The sequence below is a fragment of the Podospora bellae-mahoneyi genome, chromosome 5 (genome assembly GCF_035222275.1).
Source record: "Podospora bellae-mahoneyi strain CBS 112042 chromosome 5, whole genome shotgun sequence".
Classification (NCBI taxonomy): domain Eukaryota; kingdom Fungi; phylum Ascomycota; class Sordariomycetes; order Sordariales; family Podosporaceae; genus Podospora; species Podospora bellae-mahoneyi.
The window spans coordinates 2,262,184-2,282,021 of record NC_085884.1 but is presented as its reverse complement, the minus strand read 5'-3'; the positions used below and the strand labels follow the sequence as shown (position 1 = coordinate 2,282,021).

Genomic DNA, 19,838 nt, shown 5'->3' with positions numbered 1-19,838 from the left:
GCACCAAAACCGAAGCAATCCATATACGCCAACGGGACGATTTCGTTAAACTTGACTTGCAGCTCCGCAATCTTGTGACGACTATTGCAGATGGGGAATCACGCATGACTTGCTTGCTCATTCAACAAGGGGATTCCATCCGGGACCACGTGATAGTCGAGGCAGCAAGTATCAGGTTTGGTCACGATTCTATTCTCACTCACGTTACGACCGAGGTGACGAATCTGAAAACCGCCATATTCGATGAAGCCAAGCACCGTAGGCTTTTGAACAGTGTCAAGTACGGCAGCCTGAGCGAACGGCGCAACCAGATCAGAACGCCCGCTGCCAACACCTTTAGATGGATATTTGGGCATTCTGAAAACGACGATGATAGCAAAGACGACGACGACGACGGCGACGACGATCAAGATGATGATGATGATGACGACATTGATGATGATGATGACGACATTGATTACGATGATAACAATTGTGACAAGGGCTGTGATACAGGGCTTGGAACAAATAGTTCAATTCCAGTAATAATCTTCAATGGCCTCGAAGTCCATGATGAAGGAAAACTCAGAGTTAATACAGTGATCCTGAACGCGTATTTATCTCCCTGTCAACTAGTCCGTGCCTTCGTGCCTCAGGCCTCTGCCAAGTCCTTCAATATCTCTTCTGGGCCAATAGTATTCCTTTGATACCCGCCTTGCCTTTGATTGCCTGCCTCACTTTTCGACGAGAGGCTCACAACTTGCAGTTACCCCTCCTTACGGTGATATTGGCAGTGTTGTTGGTCGTGGTTGCAGGTGGTTGGCCTTTGCCGTGTGACAACAATGACGACAACGACGACGACGACGACGATGAGGATAGCAACGAACCGGACGAGAGCAGAATAGACGAGGAGCATGAAGATATTTATAAGCTTCTCGGAGACGCTGCAAGGCGTCAGGAGGCTTCAATTCAGTTCCTGTCGTCGCTGCAGTCGACTGACGAGCCTCTTTTCTGGATATGCGGGAAGCCAGGCTCCGGCAAAAGTACTCTTATGGAGTATGTCGCCAATAATCCCAGAAATATACGACTTTTCAATGCGGCGGGGAAACAGACTGTCATCCTGAGCCACTTCATCTGGACTGCTGGTCAATCCATGGAGAGAAGGATCAAGGGAGTTTTGTGTTCGTTGCTCCATCAATTGCTCGACTCCGTTGCCGAGATGACCACCAGAATCAGCACCCAATATCCCTGGACGGTCAAGAAAGGGGAAGCTCCTGACTGGAACAAGAAGGAGCTCAAGAAGGTTCTCAAATTCGCTCTAGAGCATCTGGGCACCGACGTCTGTATATTTTTGGACGGGCTTGCCGAGATCGATACCGGTCTATCAGAAGGACAACGGCGACTTCTGAACCTCGTTAAGGAGCTCCAAACTCTAAAGAATGTCAAAATATGCGTCGCAAGCCGTGCTGAACCCCTTCTAAAAAGCGGTCTATCCCATGCGCCAATGTTCAAAATTCACGAACTCACACAGTGGGACATTTGGAAATACGCCTCCAGTGTCTTGGACACACGTTTCAAACAGCTTGCTGGCTCTGACCAAACACCACTCCTGAAAAGTATTTGTGAGATGGCTGATGGAGTGTTTTTGTGGGTTGCACTAGCCCTTCAGTCGCTAAGAAATGGTTTAGCCCAACGCGACAGTGTTTGGGAACTAGGCAAGCGCCTGAGAGCTTTGCCAAGAGATTTGAAAGATCTATATGCGGCGATGTGGAAGCGACTTCGAGATGACGAGCCTGTGTATCGACGAGATGCTGCAATGTATCTCAACACAGTTTTGGCCTGCCAGCTCATCGATAACTGCAAGCCATTAGCCATCGGTGAATTGATTTTGGCAACTGACTTGAGCCTCATGGATCAGTTTTGCTGTGGAAGGTTAGAAACCGAGGGCCTGGAGCGAACTCTCACGAAGACATCGGATCAACTTGCGCGCCGAATAGAAGTCCGTTGCGTAGGGCTCCTGGATGTCACAGAAAACGCCAACACGCCCGTGTTTAACAGGGTTCTCTTATTCATCGATCGGCCAAAGAGTTTCCTGAGGGGTCCGAAGAGGGACAGAAGCTGTTGCAATGTGATCGTCTCAGCAAAGTGGAAAGGCTTGTCAAAATTACACAAGCTGTGCTTGTTGCTGTACTACTGTTTCCCGAAGGTTCCCTCAAACACAGTAACGTGCGGACGATGTGCGACAACCCTGCTTCCTTCTTCCGCGAGATTCAGCATAATTGGAGGAGGTATGGGATCTCTCGGGTGCAAGTGTTGGAGATTCTTTCCGCTGCCAAGGTTCACTATCTGCCCTGTCTACCAACATGAAATGAAAGGAATATTTGAGTTCAGCTCTCATGGATGGTCGTCCATTGCATGTGCAGAGATTGTCGACGCAATCCATGGTGGTGGGCTTTTCGTCGAGACCGACACTGCTACCCTGCTCGCACTCGCCCGCCGTACGTTTTATCATCGAGATGATCTGTCCAACTCCGAAAAGGATAATGTCAGGAGGCTCCGGAAAACGAAGTTTTGGGTAACTCGCATTATCTATATTTCTCGGGATTATAACTGCTTCGACACCATCGACTCCACGTACACAGATTCTCTGGCTCATAGTCTCAAGCGCATAGCTATGATTGAAGACACGAAATTCTATCTTATGGAAATTCTACAAGCTGATGGAATCTATGCAAAACAACCTGGAACGTCGGAAGCGAAGGGATTTGGTCAAAGAATTTATTGCTGAAGACATTGCCTGGAGTTGGAGTGATGAAAGGACTCGTCGACCACAAAAGTATGTGGATCGTCGGGAGCCACTTGAAGATGTGTCCAGACAGTCAAAGACCTTGCACAATCAATTGGAATTTTTTGAAGACAATTCATTTTCCGACGACGATTCAAGCCTTTTCTGAAGAAAATGATGAAGGGAGACCGTATTGTGAAGAAGATAGTAACGATGAAGGAGAGTGGAGCAACATGAGCGATTGAAACGCAATTCCCATTATATATGGCGGTCAGTACTTGATGATACCTTACTCATATCGAATAGAGGTCTTAGTTCAATTTCGGTGGATGTCAGAGCCTGGGTACCGATGTCATAGGATAGTCATAGATAGGATAATCACTAACCAAGGTCGACGACGAGTTTCGAGGTGCTCAGACAACCTTCAAGTGCCTTTGACATGCTCCGTTCTGCTTCACCAGCCCATAGTCCCTTCGCTTTGAGCACAGTCCTCAGCCGTGATGTCCACCGCTGTTGATAAGCTCCTTCGGAAAATGAAAGCTCCAAGATGGACAACAGGAAGAGTACCTTGGTTAATAACCACTTGTATTCACGTTTAACACTTTGACACATCCGCGTAAGATACACAAGGTGAACTTTTACCAGAAAACGGGCCCGCCAGATCCATCATATATCATCAAATTACCCTACATCATCTAGGGGAGCTAGGTCGGTAGGTGCATCGTAGCTAGTTTAAATGCATGAATCCATTCCCATGCTCTCATGAGGATTAATAGATTAGGTACCCCTAATGGGATGAGGATGACGGCCGTCCCGATCTGGAGCTATGCTCAAGACTTTTATATAACTTTACTTTCACATTTTCCGAACAAAGTTTGGAGCCTAGGTGTTACCTTTCTATTGGTGCGCATGCTAGAACAGCAATGTAACGTGAAATGGAGGTTGACGGTATTCGCCGCTCGGTATGTCATTGCATTCTCCACCGACTGCACAATTCCCAAAACCTTTCTCCGCTCTTTACCTTGGTTGTCTCGATCTCCCGGCAATGGCTCATCCTCCCCCGCTCCCGAGTCCCCGGCTTGGTGATCGGTTCGGTTCGGCATTGGCACCCTCAACTGCAACCACATCACCCAACGGCGAAGAGCTATTCTCACGATCTTTCTAAATACCCGTCGCCCCCTTGCATAGCGTCGCACCAAAACAGCCACCCGCAAACCTTACCCACCACAGCATTGGAGCGCTTCTACCAAACGCCTCCCAAGATCAACCCACCACATCAACCCAAATACCCACCCGCCAGATATTTGCCTATATTGAAGCATCCCGGGAACCTGGGTTCAGCATGTTTTGTTTAGATCACGGTCTGGCGGATCATCGGGTGGCAAGGCCGCGGTTGTTGTAACTCGATGGATTTCTCGGTGTGTGAGGGGAAGAAGGGGATGCTTAAAACCATCGTCGTTGACCGACCTCCGAGAACTCATGGCTTCTTCTTCTTCCTCTTCACTCTTGTCAGTGTCAACTCTGCTTTTGCGCTTATTACCATTTCTTGGTGGTGGTACAAAGTAAACCGGCAGGATGATCCACCTCAAGCCAGCCCTCGCGGCGTTGTTGGCGCTCTCGACGCAATGTGTGGCTATTGATTTGTTCGTCAAGTCTTCGGGGGGGAATAAGACGACTGATATCATGTATGGTCTTATGCACGAGGTATGTGTTTTGCGAGATCTCCCTTTTGTTTTTGCGCACTGCTGACATGGAGACTGCAAACAGGATATTAACAACTCCGGAGACGGCGGCATCTACGCCGAGCTCATCTCCAACCGCGCGTTCCAAGGGAGTGAGAAGTTCCCCTCCAACCTCGACAACTGGAGCCCCGTCGGTGGCGCTACTCTTACCCTTCAGAAGCTTGCCAAGCCCCTTTCCTCTGCGTTGCCTTACTCCGTCAATGTCGCCAACCCCAAGGAGGGCAAGGGCAAGGTCAAGGACACCAAGGGGAAGAAGGTTGGCTTGGCCAATGCTGGGTTTTGGGGTATGGATGTCAAGAGGCAGAAGTACACTGGTAGCTTCCACGTTACTGGTGAGTACAAGGGTGACTTTGAGGTTAGCTTGCGCAGTGCGATTACCGGGGAGACCTTTGGCAAGAAGGTGGTGAAGGGTGGGAGTAAGAAGGGGAAGTGGACCGAGAAGGAGTTTGAGTTGGTGCCTTTCAAGGATGCGCCCAACAGCAACAACACCTTTGTTGTGCAGTGGGATGCCGAGGTATGTGCTTCTTTGATATTGGCTGTGATAGAAGTTGGGTTGACATGATGTGGTGCAGGGCGCAAAGGACGGATCTTTGGACCTCAACTTGATCAGCTTGTTCCCTCCGACATTCAAAGGAAGGAAGAATGGGCTGAGAATTGATCTTGCGCAGACGATGGTTGAGCTCAAGCCGGTAAGTCCTCTCTAGTCAGAAAAGAAGAGCCTTTGTTAACGCTTGACAGACCTTCTTGCGCTTCCCCGGTGGCAACATGCTCGAGGGTAACACCTTGGACACTTGGTGGAAGTGGTACGAGACCATTGGCCCCCTGAAGGATCGCCCGGGCATGGCTGGTGTCTGGGAGTACCAGCAAACCCTTGGCTTGGGTCTGGTCGAGTACATGGAGTGGGCCGATGACATGAACTTGGAGCCCAGTATGTGATCCCATTTTCTGGAGTGACTTCTCTTGCTAACGCATCCACAGTTGTCGGTGTCTTCGCTGGTCTTGCCCTCGATGGCTCGTTCGTTCCCGAATCCGAGATGGGATGGGTCATCCAACAGGCTCTCGATGAAATCGAGTTCCTTACTGGCGATGCTAAGACCACCAAATGGGGTGCCGTCCGCGCGAAGCTTGGTCACCCCAAGCCTTGGAAGGTCAAGTGGGTTGAGATCGGTAACGAGGACTGGCTTGCCGGACGCCCTGCTGGCTTCGAGTCGTACATCAACTACCGCTTCCCCATGATGATGAAGGCCTTCAACGAGAAGTACCCCGACATCAAGATCATCGCCTCGCCCTCCATCTTCGACAACATGACAATCCCCGCGGGCGCTGCCGGTGATCACCACCCGTACCTGACTCCCGATGAGTTCGTTGAGCGATTCGCCAAGTTCGATAACTTGAGCAAGGATAACGTGACGCTCATCGGCGAGGCTGCGTCGACGCATCCTAACGGTGGTATCGCTTGGGAGGGAGATCTCATGCCCTTGCCTTGGTGGGGCGGCAGTGTTGCTGAGGCTATCTTCCTGATCAGCACTGAGAGAAACGGTGACAAGATCATCGGTGCAACTTACGCGCCTGGTCTTCGCAGCTTGGACCGATGGCAATGGAGCATGACCTGGGTGCAGCACGCCGCTGACCCGGCCCTCACCACTCGTTCGACCAGTTGGTATGTCTGGAGAATCCTCGCCCACCACATCATCCGTGAGACGCTCCCGGTCGATGCCCCGGCCGGCAAGCCCAACTTTGACCCTCTGTTCTACGTTGCCGGAAAGAGCGAGACTGGCACCGGTATCTTCAAGGCTGCCGTCTACAACTCGACTGAATCGATCCCGGTGTCGTTGAAGTTTGATGGTCTCAACGAGGGAGCGGTTGCCAACTTGACGGTGCTTACTGGGCCGGAGGATCCGTATGGATACAACGACCCCTTCACTGGTATCAATGTTGTCAAGGAGAAGACCACCTTCATCAAGGCCGGAAAGGGCGGCAAGTTCACCTTCACCCTGCCGGGCTTGAGTGTTGCTGTGTTGGAGACGGCCGACGCGGTCAAGGGTGGCAAGGGAAAGGGCAAGGGCAAGGGAAAGGGTAACTGAGGAAAAGTAAACGACGCTGAATGTGATACCGATCGGAGCAATACAAAGTCGAAATAAAAAGACAGACTCGATCATCTAAACACTATATTGACCATGTGACAAGGAGGGAGCAACTGCCTTGCCTTATAGGCGCCGAACAAGGACTACATTTCATAAATCGGAGTAAGTATATGCTTTGATTGGCCCAGTGGTTGGGACCTGAGAGCAGGCTCAAGCTGCCACCACTGATTTAACGCGTTCTGGGTTCGACTCCCGGAGCGTGATCATCGTCCATGCAATATTAGCAACATACATGAGCGTGCCTACGGCCACCGACAGGGTGTACACGTCTGTGGGATGGTCATATAGTCTGGTGGGATCGGGGGGTAGTTCCTCTGAGGGAGGGTCAATCAAGCACATATTTTGGTGCTTTTTTCCCCCCTGCTTCCTTCTCAAATTCATCTTCCAATCCTGACTGAGACAAGATGCCAACACGAAATTCATTGTTGCAGGAGGTGACAGCCGGCCTCTTGTATCCCAAACCCTGACTTCAGTGATCCATGAACAAAGAATTACGTCTGAGCGGCCCTTTTCACTTATGGACACATCAGACGGACGGTTACATAATAGCCACAAAAGAGACCTTGTTGCTTTGTCCTCTGTTGCACCAAGCTTTTGAATCCCAGTTGAATGGGAGGTCGCAAAACATTGCGTGGTCTGCTTTTCAGCCCATGATGCCAAAGGTGCGGTTCCGGTCAAACCGTTTTCCACGATTTTAATTGCTTGTAACTTTTTCATTTAAAGTGTATGCTTCCTGACCTTCATTCGCTGCAAGGCAACCGCTAACACCTGTCAGCATGTCCCTCTCCCTCAACATTCCCAAGATGACCTCCAACTCCACCGCCAGCAACAATCCAAACATCAGATACAAAGGCTCTTCTCAGACGAAGAAAAGGGAAGCGGATTACATCCCACCAAAGCGATTCTACGTCACCCTTCCTCAAATCGCCCTCGACTACGCCTACTTCAAGGACAATGTAACAACCAACAGCATCCTTCGCCGCTGGAATCCGTGTCTTCGTGCCTCTCTCTCTCGGCATCGACTCGGTCATTATTTGACTCATGACGGTGTGCCGCCTCCCAACAACGATCCTCCAGCAAGGCATACCAAAGACTGGCGGAACGATTGTTTTGATATCATCGAATTAATACTCGCCTCGGTGCAGGGGATGGTGTTGGATATGAGTAATAAGGGGTGGTATCCTCTCTCTGAGGACCTAAGACATCATGATCTCAAGGTGTTTGAGACGTTTGGGTTGAATGAACCGGAGGATCTTTGAGAATAGACAGATCGATCACACTCATTCCATGAATCCAATCAACAAAATTCCTTTTTCCAACAGTACCTATCAACAAAAGCGATCTACCCCCCCTCTTCCTACCCCCTCTCCCCATAAACCTCCCCCTCAGTATTAACCCACTCAGCCCACCTCTCCACCCTCGGCCTCCCACCCCCCGGCCAATGCCCCTTATACACCTCCCCCGTCCTAAACCCGCCCCAAACCCGCCCCCCAGTCAACAACCAAACCACCACCACCTCAAGTACATACCCCAAGCAATAATACGCCGCCCTCGAATGATACCACCTCTCCTCCCCCCACGGCCTCGGATCAAACATCACCCCCAACCTAAACCCCGCCTCCAACGTCAACAACAATGCCGTCACCGCAAGCAACCCACTCCTCGACCTAAAACGGGAGTACTCCCCATCAATCACCTCATGATCCTCCAAATCCCCCACCATCACCACCCCGACCGTCAAAACAGGTATAAAAGCTACAAAAGTCAACACCGCAACCGCAACAAGAAGCACGTTCCTACATTCCCGAAGTATAACCCCATCGTGAGTAAAATAACAATTAACGCTCACCACCACCGCCATGACGAGACAAATAATAACAACCGCTGCCCAGAACCGGAAAAAACCCTTGACCAGGGTGCGATAACCGAAAATGGCGTAATCGCGCACCCAGCGACGGGTTATGATTAGGTTGGCGATATAGAGGAGGATGATACCGGCCATGGAGAGGACCACGGCAGCGGTTTCGAGGCGGAGGTTGGAGGGGTGGACGGACCAGGCTATTCTTAAGGAGAGGGCTAGGATCCGGAGGAGGCAGAAGACGGAGAGGAAGATTGGGATGAGGGGGCGGGTGGAGATGCCGGGGTGGCGGTGGCGGTAGAGGGAGAGATGGTGGAGGGTTAGGTTGAGGGGGATGGGGAGGAGGAGGAGGAAGATGAAGATGGAGCAGAGGGGGATGTCGACTGGGGGTGTGGGGATTAGGCCTGGGTAGGCGGAGGGGGGGCGGTAGGGGGTTGTTAAGTTGGACTAGGTGGGGGTTAGTGACTACCTAGGTAATAAGGGGGAGATGTGATGGGGGCGTACAGGTTGTTGAAGGCTGGATGGGGTGTTGACGAGGAGGGATGGTGATGAGGTAGGGTAGCCGAAGGATGTTGAGGGTGATGGGGTTGAGCCCATGTCTTGAGGGGTAGGGTTGAGGTCGTGGGCGTAGCACATTTTGGCCTGTCGAGGTCAAGGGTATGTTTACTGATGTTGATGGTATAGTCAGATGCCCTCAAGCCACGAGTCAGAGTGTATCAAATTAGCTGACAGTGAATGATCACAGTTGGGGACATTGAAAAGTCGTCTAGAGGTGACGTCAATGTCAAAGATTACCCTGAGTGAGGTAACGTTCTGTGCGAGGGCACTGACACTCGCACCACCACCACATCTCGGGCGCACAGACGACCTGCTGAAGAATGTGAATGAATCCTAAGCTTCCTGGATTTACTGCCCGGGATGAAAGCCTAAGATATCTCAATCTAGAAGGGGTAGTGACTGAATGCGCAGCGGCGATAATGGTAGGATGTTAGCCACGAACTGTTCTCAAAGGTCGACAGGGGTCGATTTAGCCCGCTCTCATCCATGAGGTACGTGACTGTCGCTTGTGTCGCAATCCTTGAGGAAACAAAGTCGGCAGAAGTTGGTGCAATGCTCTCGCATGGTTAATTTGGGACAGTGCTAAGGCCCTGACACATCGAGAGCATGCAAGACCCGTCGAGTGTCAGAGACCACTCTGGAGGACATGATCCATGATGCCAGTCAGTTAAGAAGCCAGCTTTACCAAGGTAATGGTTCTCCTACCTGTCCGAAACAGTAGATCCTAAAAGGGCTCGAATATGCAAACAAAGTACTGAAGGTGGGTGGGTTCCTCCTTTCTCACCAGACGGCTGCCTTAACGGCGGGGGACTGAAATCTTTTGAGGCCTCTAGCTTTCGGTACACTAGCACCAGACCACGCCTGCCTTCCTAATGTGCCTTCCCTTTCTGTAAAGGAAGGAGCAAGCTGCCCCCTGCACCCGATTTGCATAATTCCTTTGGCTGGGCAGAAAACATTCAACTCTTTATTCTAAGCAGCTGAGCAATGAGTTCCAGCGCCTGAAATACCAGCTCTTCGAGAAAGACAGAGAGCTTGGGACAAAGTTGGAGGAGCTAGTAGGGTTGCGAAATGAACTTGAGGCGAAGAGAGATGAGCTCAATTCAACGCAAAATCGGCTTTTTGAGATGAAGGAAGAGACTGATGCAAGGTACGAAGATATTTATATCGAGTTTGGGTATACGGAAGAATGCACTCGTGGCGAAAGATGAAGAGCTCGTCACAAAGGTCAACGAAATCGAAAAGAAATCCCAGGATTTGAACAATAAGAAACAAGAGCTCGGGACTATCAAGCACGAACTGACCACCCAGGTCAAAGAGCTGGCTGTTGTCGGCACCACCGTTACTACCCTAACAACTGAACTCGCAAAGGTCAAGGACGATCATCAACAAGAGTTGGGACGGATGAACGACAAAATCACAAGCATGGAGAAGCAGTTCCAACAATAGTCGAGTACCAAAGATCAGCAATTGGCAGCGGCAGAGGATACCATAGCTAGCCAAGAACGACAAATAGCAGTCCTGACCCACGAGAATGACAACGACATCAAGCAAGCAAACGACACTATCTAGACGATCAAAGCCGAGCTCGAACGAGTCTCGGAGTCAAAGGATCTCACGCTATGCTTTTTGGCCAAAGAGATTTGTACGTTTCTGACAGAGATCGATGTTTCGGGAAGACAATGGTTGAATATTCTGGGCGAGAAGACTATTGCTCACAGCTCCGCGCGACGGATGGCCTTTTGGCTGACGGCTATTGGTCAATCCAGCCTGCTTGGCCAACAGAACAGGAACTGGGAAAGCCAGGAGTTGCCAATGACGCTCCCAATTTCGAAAACGATGATGCTCTTCCTTGATGCATCTTTGGAGTTTCTTGCACAGCAAGTCTCTCAGCCTCCAGCCTTTGCCATTTCTTGCTCGCAGAGTTTGACGGAACGGCTTGACAGAGCTGTGTCTGCCAAGATTTGGGTCGCCATGAAAATCATCAAGAACCTTGCTCTGCAGTGTGTGGCACAAGAGAACATCCAGTTTTTGAGACTTCAGACTGCATTGTCCGTTCTTCAAATCGAACGCCTTATCAAACTGAGATGGGGTGAGACCTCCAACGTGCAGGCTACATTGATGAGGTGGATCTCAGCAACATACCCGTCACTGCGATCGCTGGGCAACGCCGTGATAAGCAGAATCTCTCTACGCGAGGCTTGTCAGAATCTTGGGCACGTCTTTCAAGACGAGGGGGAAGACCCCACTACGACTTCGGTCAGGGGTATAATTCCAGTGGGCCAATGAGATGGATTTTTGATGATGGAATGCGTGGAGGATGATGACGGGAAAGACCAGAAGATATGGAGTGTTTTGCGTGAAAGAATCTGGCTATCAGGAAGGGATGACGACGTCCTGATGGTTGAAGCGCCGCAGTCGTGGAAGAAGAACAGAATATAAGGATCGAGTTGTTGGGATACAAAAAAGAGGTTTTGAAGGCGCTCTTGGGTTATGAAATCTAGAAGCAGTAAGCAGTGGCAGCGGAAGCTTCGCAAAGATGGACACGGTAGTGAGCTATGGGATGCTGTCGACTTGAATATAATAAAATGTACTACACTTTCTTTCCGTGATACTTCTATCGTAACTTTGTTAATGAGATTACATAATGCGTGGTTGGATGCAAGAAGCTTCTTGGCACAGTCATCTGACCTCGCGCCAGCAAGACACGCCCCACCATGGCGACGCGCTGCCTAAAGTCAACATTATTACCAATCCGCGCCAAACTTTCCAACACTGGCACGTTTCTCGCCGCCTACATCAAAACCGTTTCCTCCCAGAGCTTGCGCCTTTTGTGAGCTTTCTCCAGATTTTTACCAATTGGAAAATCTCACACGAAGAGCTGCACAGTTTCTGCTCACCCAAGCTAACAGGATGTACGTACTTCCTGGCAGTCAATTGGTCTCTGAACCGCCTAATGACCATCACAGGATACCAAACACCACCGCCGCGAACAAGGAGAACGTCGGTGCTCCCCGAAGCAAATTCCCCACACCACAATCACTCGACCGCCTCCGGACGCCGTTCAAATGCCCAGGGTCGGCCACTCGCACCGTTGCTACCGACCGCCCGGCTCGCAAGAAGCGGAGAATCGACTACAAGGGCACAGATGGAGACGTTGGTCCGGATGCCGACAAGCCCTACACAAATGCCGACCGGCTAGCCCTGGCGAATCGCGACGCCAACAAGTTCCCAGTATTCCAGCCAAAAGACAAGACCACAGTGTTTCGCAAAGCCTTTTCGGTTCCTCTCCTGAACAAAGATAGCGCTGCCTACAACCCCAATCGCCCTCCACCAACACTTGGCTTAAGACAAGGAGCTGTATTTGTCGCAAAGCCTCTGCACGATCCAAGTGGCGAGTTCGCCATTGTCCTGTATGATCCAACAGTTGACGACAAGCCAAAGGATGCGCCTAAGCCAGAGGAAAAGGTCGAGGAAGAAAAGATCGTTGAGCCCTTAGAGCACAAGAGTCTCGCCGAGATCTTGGGGATCAAGAAGAAGGTTGTTGGAGAGCACCCAAGGGTACCGGTGGTCATCGATCCAAAGCTTGCCAAGATTCTCCGCCCACATCAGATTGAAGGTGTCAAGTTTATGTACAAGTGTGTGACGGGCATGGTGGATGAAAAGGCACATGGGTGCATCATGGCCGATGAAATGGGTCTTGGCAAAACGCTACAATGCATCACACTGCTGTGGACACTGCTCAAGCAGTCTGCTGATGCTGGCAAGACAACAATCCAGAAAGCTATTGTTGCCTGCCCAGCAAGTCTGGTGCGCAACTGGGCCAACGAGTTGGTCAAGTGGCTGGGTCCGGATGCTACGACGCCTTTCGCTATTGACGGCAAGGCTTCAAAAGAGGAACTGACCCGACAGCTTCGCCAGTGGGCCATTGCAACCGGACGAGCCGTCACGAGACCCATCATCATCGTCTCATATGAGACCCTCCGTCTGAACTGCGAAGAGCTCAGAAACACAGAGATCGGACTGATTCTCTGCGACGAAGGTCACCGTCTGAAGAACAACGACAACAAGTTATTCACTGCCCTGAACGGCCTCAATGTCAAGCGTCGTGTCATTCTCTCTGGTACACCCATTCAAAACGATTTGTCCGAGTACTTTTCACTCATCAGCTTCGCCAACCCGGATCTATTGGGTACACACCTCGAGTTCCGCAAACGCTTCGAGATTCCCATTCTCCGTGGCCGTGATTCCATGGCCTCTGAGGCTGAGAGGAAACGCGGTGATGAATGTCTTGCCGAGCTGGCCACCATCGTCAACAAGTTTGTCATTCGCCGTACCAATGATCTGCTGTCCAAGTACTTGCCCATCAAGTACGAGCACGTCGTCTTCTGCAACCTGGCCCCCTTCCAGCTCGACCTCTACAACTACTTCCTCACCTCGCCAGACATCCAAGCCCTTCTCCGTGGCAAAGGCTCACAGCCACTCAAGGCCATTGGTATTCTCAAGAACCTATGCAATCACCCAGATCTTCTCAAGCTCCCCGATGATCTGCCCGGCTCTGAACAACATTACCCCGATGACTATGTCCCCAGGGACTCTCGTGGCCGCGATCGCGACATCAAGCCATGGTACTCGGGCAAGATGCAAGTCCTCGACCGTATGCTGGCCCGCATCCGCGCCGACACAAACGACAAGATTGTCCTCATCAGCAATTACACCCAAACCCTCGACCTCTTCGAGAAGCTCTGCCGCAGCCGCGCCTACCCCTGCCTCCGTCTCGACGGTAAAATGCTGGTTAACAAGCGCCAGAAGCTCGTCGACAAGTTCAACGACCCCAACGGCGACGAATTCGTCTTCCTTCTTTCCAGTAAGGCAGGTGGCTGCGGTCTCAACCTCATCGGCGCCAATCGCCTCGTCCTCTTCGACCCCGATTGGAACCCTGCCGCTGATCAGCAAGCTCTCGCTCGTGTCTGGCGTGATGGCCAGAAAAAGGATTGTTTCGTCTACCGATTCATTGCCACGGGAACAATCGAGGAAAAGATCTTTCAGCGTCAGTCGCACAAGCAGAGTTTGAGTTCATGTGTGGTGGATTCGGCGGAGGATGTGGAGAGGCATTTTAGCTTGGACAGCTTGAGGGAGCTGTTCCAGTATCGGCCTGATACGAAGAGCGATACGCATGACACGTTCAAGTGCAAGAGGTGCAAGCCAGATGGGAAGCAGTTTATCAAGGCGCCGGCCATGTTGTATGGTGATACGAGTACGTGGAATCATTTTGTGAATGAGGGGTTGAAGGGGATACAAGATTTGCTGCTGAGGCAGGAGATGGGGGAGAGGGAGGTGAGTGCGGTGTTTCAGTACATTTCTCATTAAATGGGGGTGGCAGGAGTTGTGATGGGTCATGGTGTGGAAACAGCCTTGCTGGAACGGGGATGGAGTATTTTCCTATTGATGATGTTAGCAGGGGAGGGATTGCGTTGCTAGTGTTGGTATTTTGGTGTTGGATGCATTGCTCGGCGAAGGAGTTAGAGAGGTCATTTATTAGCCACAGCGTATGTCGCATGACTTGGAGCCAAAAGACATGAGAGACGATAAGGGACGGTACTATATGCTTTCCATTCTGCAACACAAATAAACTTTGTTAACCTCAACAACTATATCCCCAATGTTTCTTTATATATGTACACATCTCCCACATCTACAATTCATCAGCCACATGCCCCTTTGTCTCCTCCTCAAACCTCCTACTCTTAGTGTTCCCCCCCTCCACCTTCTTCTCCTTCCCCTCCCTGTTCCTCCTCGCCAACTCAGCAATCTCTTCATCGTACTCTGTCCACTCGGGCACCTGCCTCCTAGCCCTCTCCAGCTTCGGCTCCTTCGTCTGCGGGTTATTACACAAATCAATCGTCCTCGCCTCGCCCAGCGTCTCATCGCTGCACCAAGTCTCGCACCAAAGCCACTCCTGCGGCAGGCTGAAGATCGGAATCTGGAACTGCATGTGATTAGGCAGATCCTGATCCAGATTCGCCAGCGAGTTGGGGTCAGCGCTCAGAGAGTGGTACTGCTGCCTCAGCCTATCCCCCGCAGCAATCTCCCTAAACTTCTTGAGATCCACGACATAAAGAGCCGAGATATGATACGGCAGTCCCCTCAGATAATTGGCCCAGTACCCCATCTTCCAGAAACGGAACCCCTCCATCTCGGTGCGGGAGTCGCACATGGGCGTGAAGCCGTAGGGTTTACCCTCGAGGTCGAGTTGGACAAGGTCGTACAGATCAGTGCGGACGATCTGATCCGCGTCGACAAAAATGACTTTATCCAACGACAACGGAAACAAAACGTCAAGAAACAAGATTTTATACCCCCAAATCTCGCGCTGCTTCTCTTTTTGCTGACGCAGCCAGTGAGGCCATTTGTACGTCACCATCTCGTACTTGAACCCGTACTGTTCCGCAAGCACGGGAATAAAGTCCTTGAAGGAAGGCGAGAGGAATTGCTCAATGAACCAAAACTTGACAGTGTGGTTCGTGTGCCGCATCACGCTGACCATCATGATGTTGAGCATACGCTCATACAAGTGGCCCGAGGCAACCGAAAAAATGTTGATCTCCGCGTGCTCGGTCTCGCTGAGGGACTTGGTTGCAGGCTTTGACTTGCCCAGGATGCCTTCGGCTAACTTGAGGCCTTTGTTGAGGTAGTCCATTGCTGATCCTGAGGGGGCGGGTTCGGGATCGGTGGGCTCGAGGACGTCCTCGCCTTCCATGCCTGGGTTGCGGGTTAGACGGGGGTAGAGGGTTGTGCCTTGGAAGTCCATGAGGGTGACCTCGGCGTTTTCGTCGCCGGGAGCGGGGGCCCAGCCTTGGGCTCCTACGCTGACCATGGTGAAGATGTCCGAGGAGCGGCCTTCCTTGAGCTTGAGGTTGTACACGCCGGGGTTGGCTTTGAACTGGAAGAAGCCGAGGTTAGCCATGATGATGGTGTCGGCGATGTGGGGGTTGCTTTCGGTTCCGAGGACGAGTTGGGCGCCCTTGGGGGGTGCGCCACTGGGCATCTCGCGGGAGTGGCCTTCGATGAGAATGTTTTCGAGTTCGTAGATAGCTTCGACATGCTCGGTGCCACGCTTGACTTTGATATCCTTAATACGAAGGTTGTCCAAGTCGTCGACCGAGACCTTGGAGGTAACGAGCCAAGCAGGAGGAACATCCATGCCGGCAACAAACAAGGTATCCCGTGGAACACCAGCAAAGTTGGCTGACAGGGACGCAACCTTTCCATCCTGGTCGAAGGTGGGAGCAGAGTTAAGAACATAGCGGTAGAATCTCTTGATGGGCAGCTCTTGAACATTCTCGGTGGGGTTGAGGAACACCCGAAGATGCACGCCTTCCAACTCGGAAAGAACCTTGAGGATAGCAGCCCACTTTTGTCCACCCTCGCTAGCGGGATTGATGATGGCAGTGAAGAAAATGGTGGCCTTGGAAGCGTCACCAACCTCGAATGACGTGTGTTCCTTCTTGAATTCGCTGAACTGACTAATTCTCACAGATGGCGCAGAGTCAAAGATGCCCTGTGGGAGATCAGAAATACCCGAGAGAGCAGTGACTGAGGTCAACTTGGCGGCATCCAAAGGACCAGAAATCTTATCACCGAGGCCAAGTTCCTCGATCGCCTTGTGAACAGGAACGATGCGCTGGGCACGCTCCGTCTCAAGGAAGGTCTCCAAGTCTTCAGGCTTGAAGTCCTCGGCAGAGGGGATAGGGCCTACAAGGCGGCCGTTGAGGATAAGAGCGCTGTTGCCTGCCTTGAGGTTGACGCTAGACAAGAAGCTGGCCAGAGCAGCATCGAGTTCACGATCAGCCTCACCTGACACAGTATCAAGGACGGTTTCAAGATCCAATAGGGTGTTGACGGTCGCTAGACTGTCCTCCTGCTTCTTGATATGAAGAGTGAGGGTAGATGTCGACTGGCTGGTATCCTTGGGGTTATGGACGATATCAATCCTGACGCCCGGGCTATCCTTGCGGAACTTGAGGGCAAAGTACGCCAGCTTTTGACCATCGGGGGTACTCAAGTCAGTGATGACCGTCAGCGCAGCCCAGTCTTCCTTGGTTGAGTCCTTGTCTGCCTCAACAACAGGCACCTTGTCAAAGAGATAGGCATTCTCGGTGTAGACCTTGTTGACGTTGAGAATGGTGATATCACGGGCATCCTCAGGGTAAATAAAAGTGTTGCGGCGAGCGATGGCCTTTTCAGCGAACTGGGCCTCGATGTTTGTCTCATCTCCAATCTGACCAAAGTACACTCCCTGCTGAATCTCCTGCAGCTCGGCGCCCAGCTTTTGGTTCATGGCTTTAAGCCAGTTCTCTTCTCTCGGAATGGGGAAGCCGTTGAAGAAAACAGGAGGGACTTCAGTGTCAGCGCGGAGTCTTTCAACCCAATGCTTGGCAAGATGGATATGTTTTTCATGGTGCTCCGAGGTGAAGATGTCCTTGAAAGCCAAGACCGTAGCGTCTTCCTTCGGCTTACGGTCCTTGATAGCCTGCTTAAAGACTCCCTCATCGGCCTTGGACGTCTTCTTTGACTCGAGAGAGTTCTCCAGGTAAGCAACGGTAGCAGAGAGACCATAGGTATCAAGCAGGTAGTAGACCACCTTGGCTTGGTTAATGGCTTCTCCGGTGGGGGTGAGGGGGACAAAACCAAACCGGACGGGAATCAGTCGCTTCATGAACACGAGGAGCTGCTCAACAATGACGGTGACGTCTTCAGGCTTTGTCAAGTCGACCGGGGCAACCAAGTTGAACATGTTCTTTCGCACTTGAGGTAGTCCACCGAAGCTCTGAAGAATGGTCCAAATGCTTGGCGAGAACTCCTGGTATCTTTTGTCCTTTTCGATGTTGTTAAGCCAGACGATAACCTCACCATCCTCGATCTTGTCCCTCCAGTCGAACCTGCGAGGTTCATGATCTGCCGATTTGGCCTGGGCAATTTCGCTATGACCAAGTAAAGACACGGCTTGTTCTCCGGTCAAGCCAAGATCCAAAACGCCGTGAATTAGCTTGCGCTCACGGGTAAGAAGATCGACCAGTCCAAATGGCTGAATCTGACGGTCAATCAGTTGAACACCGTTCATCCACAAGACGTTGACACCCTCAGGGGCCAAGACCTGGCGGTTGAGACGATGCTCCTCCTCAAACTCCTCGGAAACGTTATGTGCGCCAAGCGAGGTCGAGTATTTGGGGAAATCTTGGGTGAGCTTGAGGAGCGTTTCGAAAGGCGAGTCACTTTTCATAATAAAAGAAGCAGCCTTCATGGCGAGAGGAGTAAGCTCAGACTTCTCCAATGGCTTGATATCAGTAATCTCTTCCTCGTCATCCAGGACCACATCGGAAGCTCCAATGGGTTTTTGCGCCTCGTCTTGGGCCTTCGCGGCGCCTGTGTCTCTATCGTCGATAACAATGTAATCAGTTCTCTTGAGGGTGAGGGCAACTCCGTAGCCGTTAACGGAGAGAGTCTCCTCTGGGTGCGCAGCGCTTCTCTTGTACCTGATGCGGTACGAACCCTCTCCCTTTTGCGCGATCTCTTTGGCTGTCTCGTGGAATTTGCCAAAACTTGGTGAAGTGATATCGGCATACAGAATAATATCCTTGGCACCGGCGCCGAATTTGTGATCAAATGGCAACGTCCTTTCCTGACTGCTCTGCTTCACATCGGCGTGCGCCTTGTCCAAAGAAGGAGTGCAGTATTGCTTCCCATCAAGAAGATACCACTGAACGCAGCCAACCTGATCTTCGGCCAGCGATGGTTCCACGGCTGTCGAATAGTATTGGTAATGCGCCTCGATTCGAGGGGCGGCAGTTCTCATGGACAAGGCCAGCTTGAAGGTCGAGAGGGCTTCCGCATCCATGTGTCCATCATCCTGGAGTACTTCCACGAACTTCTCGTACAGCGTCTTGTCCGTCTTGGCCTCCACAAAGTCGCCCTTTGCAACACGATCGAGGAGGGCAAAGTAAGCTGTCGCATTGTCGGAAGCTGCCGTTTCTCTGGTTCGTGTTAGCTCTTCCTTTGCCTCTTGTGTTTTACGAAGTCGTATGGACAACGTACAGCAGTTCAACCAGATATGGAGGGGCAGAGAAGGCCGCTTTCAGCGCAACATTCACCGACGGGGATGCCCCGACATGGGCTGGGGACAAGCATGTTGCGAGGATGGCAGCAAGGCCTAATGGTAGTTGTGAAAGTCGAAGCATGTCGACAGTTGCCCTGTGGGCGCGCTGTTTCTATGTGCCGAAGATATGGTTGCCCAAAGGTCTGGATTTCGTGGTACTGGAGATTGTGTCAAGTCTGGAAGCATCCGCCAGCGGACATGCGCCTCGGCTTAAATGCCACGCTGGCGTCAGGAGCAGGTGAACAATTCGTTGGGTTAACCCTAAGTGAAAGGGAAAATAGTAGAATTGGATAAGGAGCTTGTCCCTATACAGCAAGTAGGAGACGATGTCAAGACCTTGTCTCTTATGCCTACACTTCGTCGCTATCACCACTTCATATGGTGGGCCAACCGCTGTAAGTGCTGAAGCTCTCAGCTGTCAATTCTGGACACATCACCAATGGGGAGCTTAACCAATCCGGACTAGCGCCCGCTAAAGCTAAGGGGGCAAAGCCACGCTAACGTCAGAAAAAGGTTGGCACTTTAGTAGCATGTGGCTGGTGCTCTCTGCCAAAAAGCCAGGGTGGGCCCGGAAAATTGAATGTGCGTTTTGTGCCTGAGGCTGCAGCCAGCTCCCCCC

General features: G+C 51.5%; 5 protein-coding genes across 5 annotated transcripts; 3 read left to right on the top strand and 2 right to left on the bottom strand.

Moving 5' to 3' along the window:
• The first annotated feature begins 3,665 nt into the window (after window positions 1-3,665).
• Window positions 3,666-6,670, top strand: QC761_511670 (uncharacterized protein). Its single transcript, XM_062880332.1, has 5 exons — window positions 3,666-4,468; window positions 4,532-5,020; window positions 5,079-5,195; window positions 5,245-5,434; window positions 5,485-6,670. Exons 1-5 carry the CDS (start codon window positions 4,340-4,342, stop codon window positions 6,588-6,590), a joined length of 2,031 nt encoding a protein of 676 aa, XP_062731031.1. The 5' UTR covers window positions 3,666-4,339; the 3' UTR covers window positions 6,591-6,670.
• Window positions 6,671-7,254: 584 nt separating this feature from the next.
• Window positions 7,255-7,966, top strand: QC761_511669 (uncharacterized protein). Its single transcript, XM_062880331.1, has 2 exons — window positions 7,255-7,374; window positions 7,427-7,966. Exon 2 carries the CDS (start codon window positions 7,427-7,429, stop codon window positions 7,907-7,909), a length of 483 nt encoding a protein of 160 aa, XP_062731030.1. The 5' UTR covers window positions 7,255-7,374; the 3' UTR covers window positions 7,910-7,966.
• A 41-nt stretch (window positions 7,967-8,007) lies between these two features.
• On the bottom strand, window positions 8,008-9,258 carry QC761_511668 (uncharacterized protein; the record flags this gene model as incomplete). Its single annotated transcript, XM_062880330.1, has 2 exons — window positions 9,013-9,258; window positions 8,008-8,955 (listed from the first exon to the last, which is right to left on the bottom strand). The coding sequence occupies exons 1-2, from the start codon at window positions 9,142-9,144 to the stop codon at window positions 8,008-8,010; spliced, it is 1,080 nt and encodes a 359-aa protein (XP_062731029.1). The 5' UTR covers window positions 9,145-9,258.
• A 2,522-nt stretch (window positions 9,259-11,780) lies between these two features.
• On the top strand, window positions 11,781-14,712 carry RAD54 (DNA-dependent ATPase protein rad54; the record flags this gene model as incomplete). The annotated part of the gene is made up of 2 exons (XM_062879852.1): window positions 11,781-11,896; window positions 12,033-14,712. 2 exons carry the CDS (start codon window positions 11,781-11,783, stop codon window positions 14,431-14,433), a joined length of 2,517 nt encoding a protein of 838 aa, XP_062731028.1. The 3' UTR covers window positions 14,434-14,712.
• On the bottom strand, window positions 14,650-19,751 carry KRE5 (killer toxin resistant protein). The gene is made up of 2 exons (XM_062879851.1): window positions 19,159-19,751; window positions 14,650-19,097 (listed from the first exon to the last, which is right to left on the bottom strand). The coding sequence occupies exons 1-2, from the start codon at window positions 19,299-19,301 to the stop codon at window positions 14,759-14,761; spliced, it is 4,482 nt and encodes a 1,493-aa protein (XP_062731027.1). The 5' UTR covers window positions 19,302-19,751; the 3' UTR covers window positions 14,650-14,758.
• Between the last annotated feature and the right edge of the window lie 87 nt (window positions 19,752-19,838).

Excerpts from the sequence above, each read along its gene's own strand:
- QC761_511670 (XM_062880332.1), top strand. The coding sequence starts at position 4,340 with ATGATCCACCTCAAGCCAGCCCTCGCGGCGTTGTTGGCGCTCTCGACG. Across the intron at positions 5,021-5,078 it reads TTGTGCAGTGGGATGCCGAG|GGCGCAAAGGACGGATCTTT; the intron begins GTATGTGCTTCT and ends GATGTGGTGCAG. Across the intron at positions 5,435-5,484 it reads TGACATGAACTTGGAGCCCA|TTGTCGGTGTCTTCGCTGGT; the intron begins GTATGTGATCCC and ends ACGCATCCACAG.
- QC761_511669 (XM_062880331.1), top strand. The coding sequence starts at position 7,427 with ATGTCCCTCTCCCTCAACATTCCCAAGATGACCTCCAACTCCACCGCC.
- KRE5 (XM_062879851.1), bottom strand. The coding sequence starts at position 19,301 with ATGCTTCGACTTTCACAACTACCATTAGGCCTTGCTGCCATCCTCGCA. Across the intron at positions 19,098-19,158 it reads CCATATCTGGTTGAACTGCT|AGAAACGGCAGCTTCCGACA; the intron begins GTACGTTGTCCA and ends AACACGAACCAG.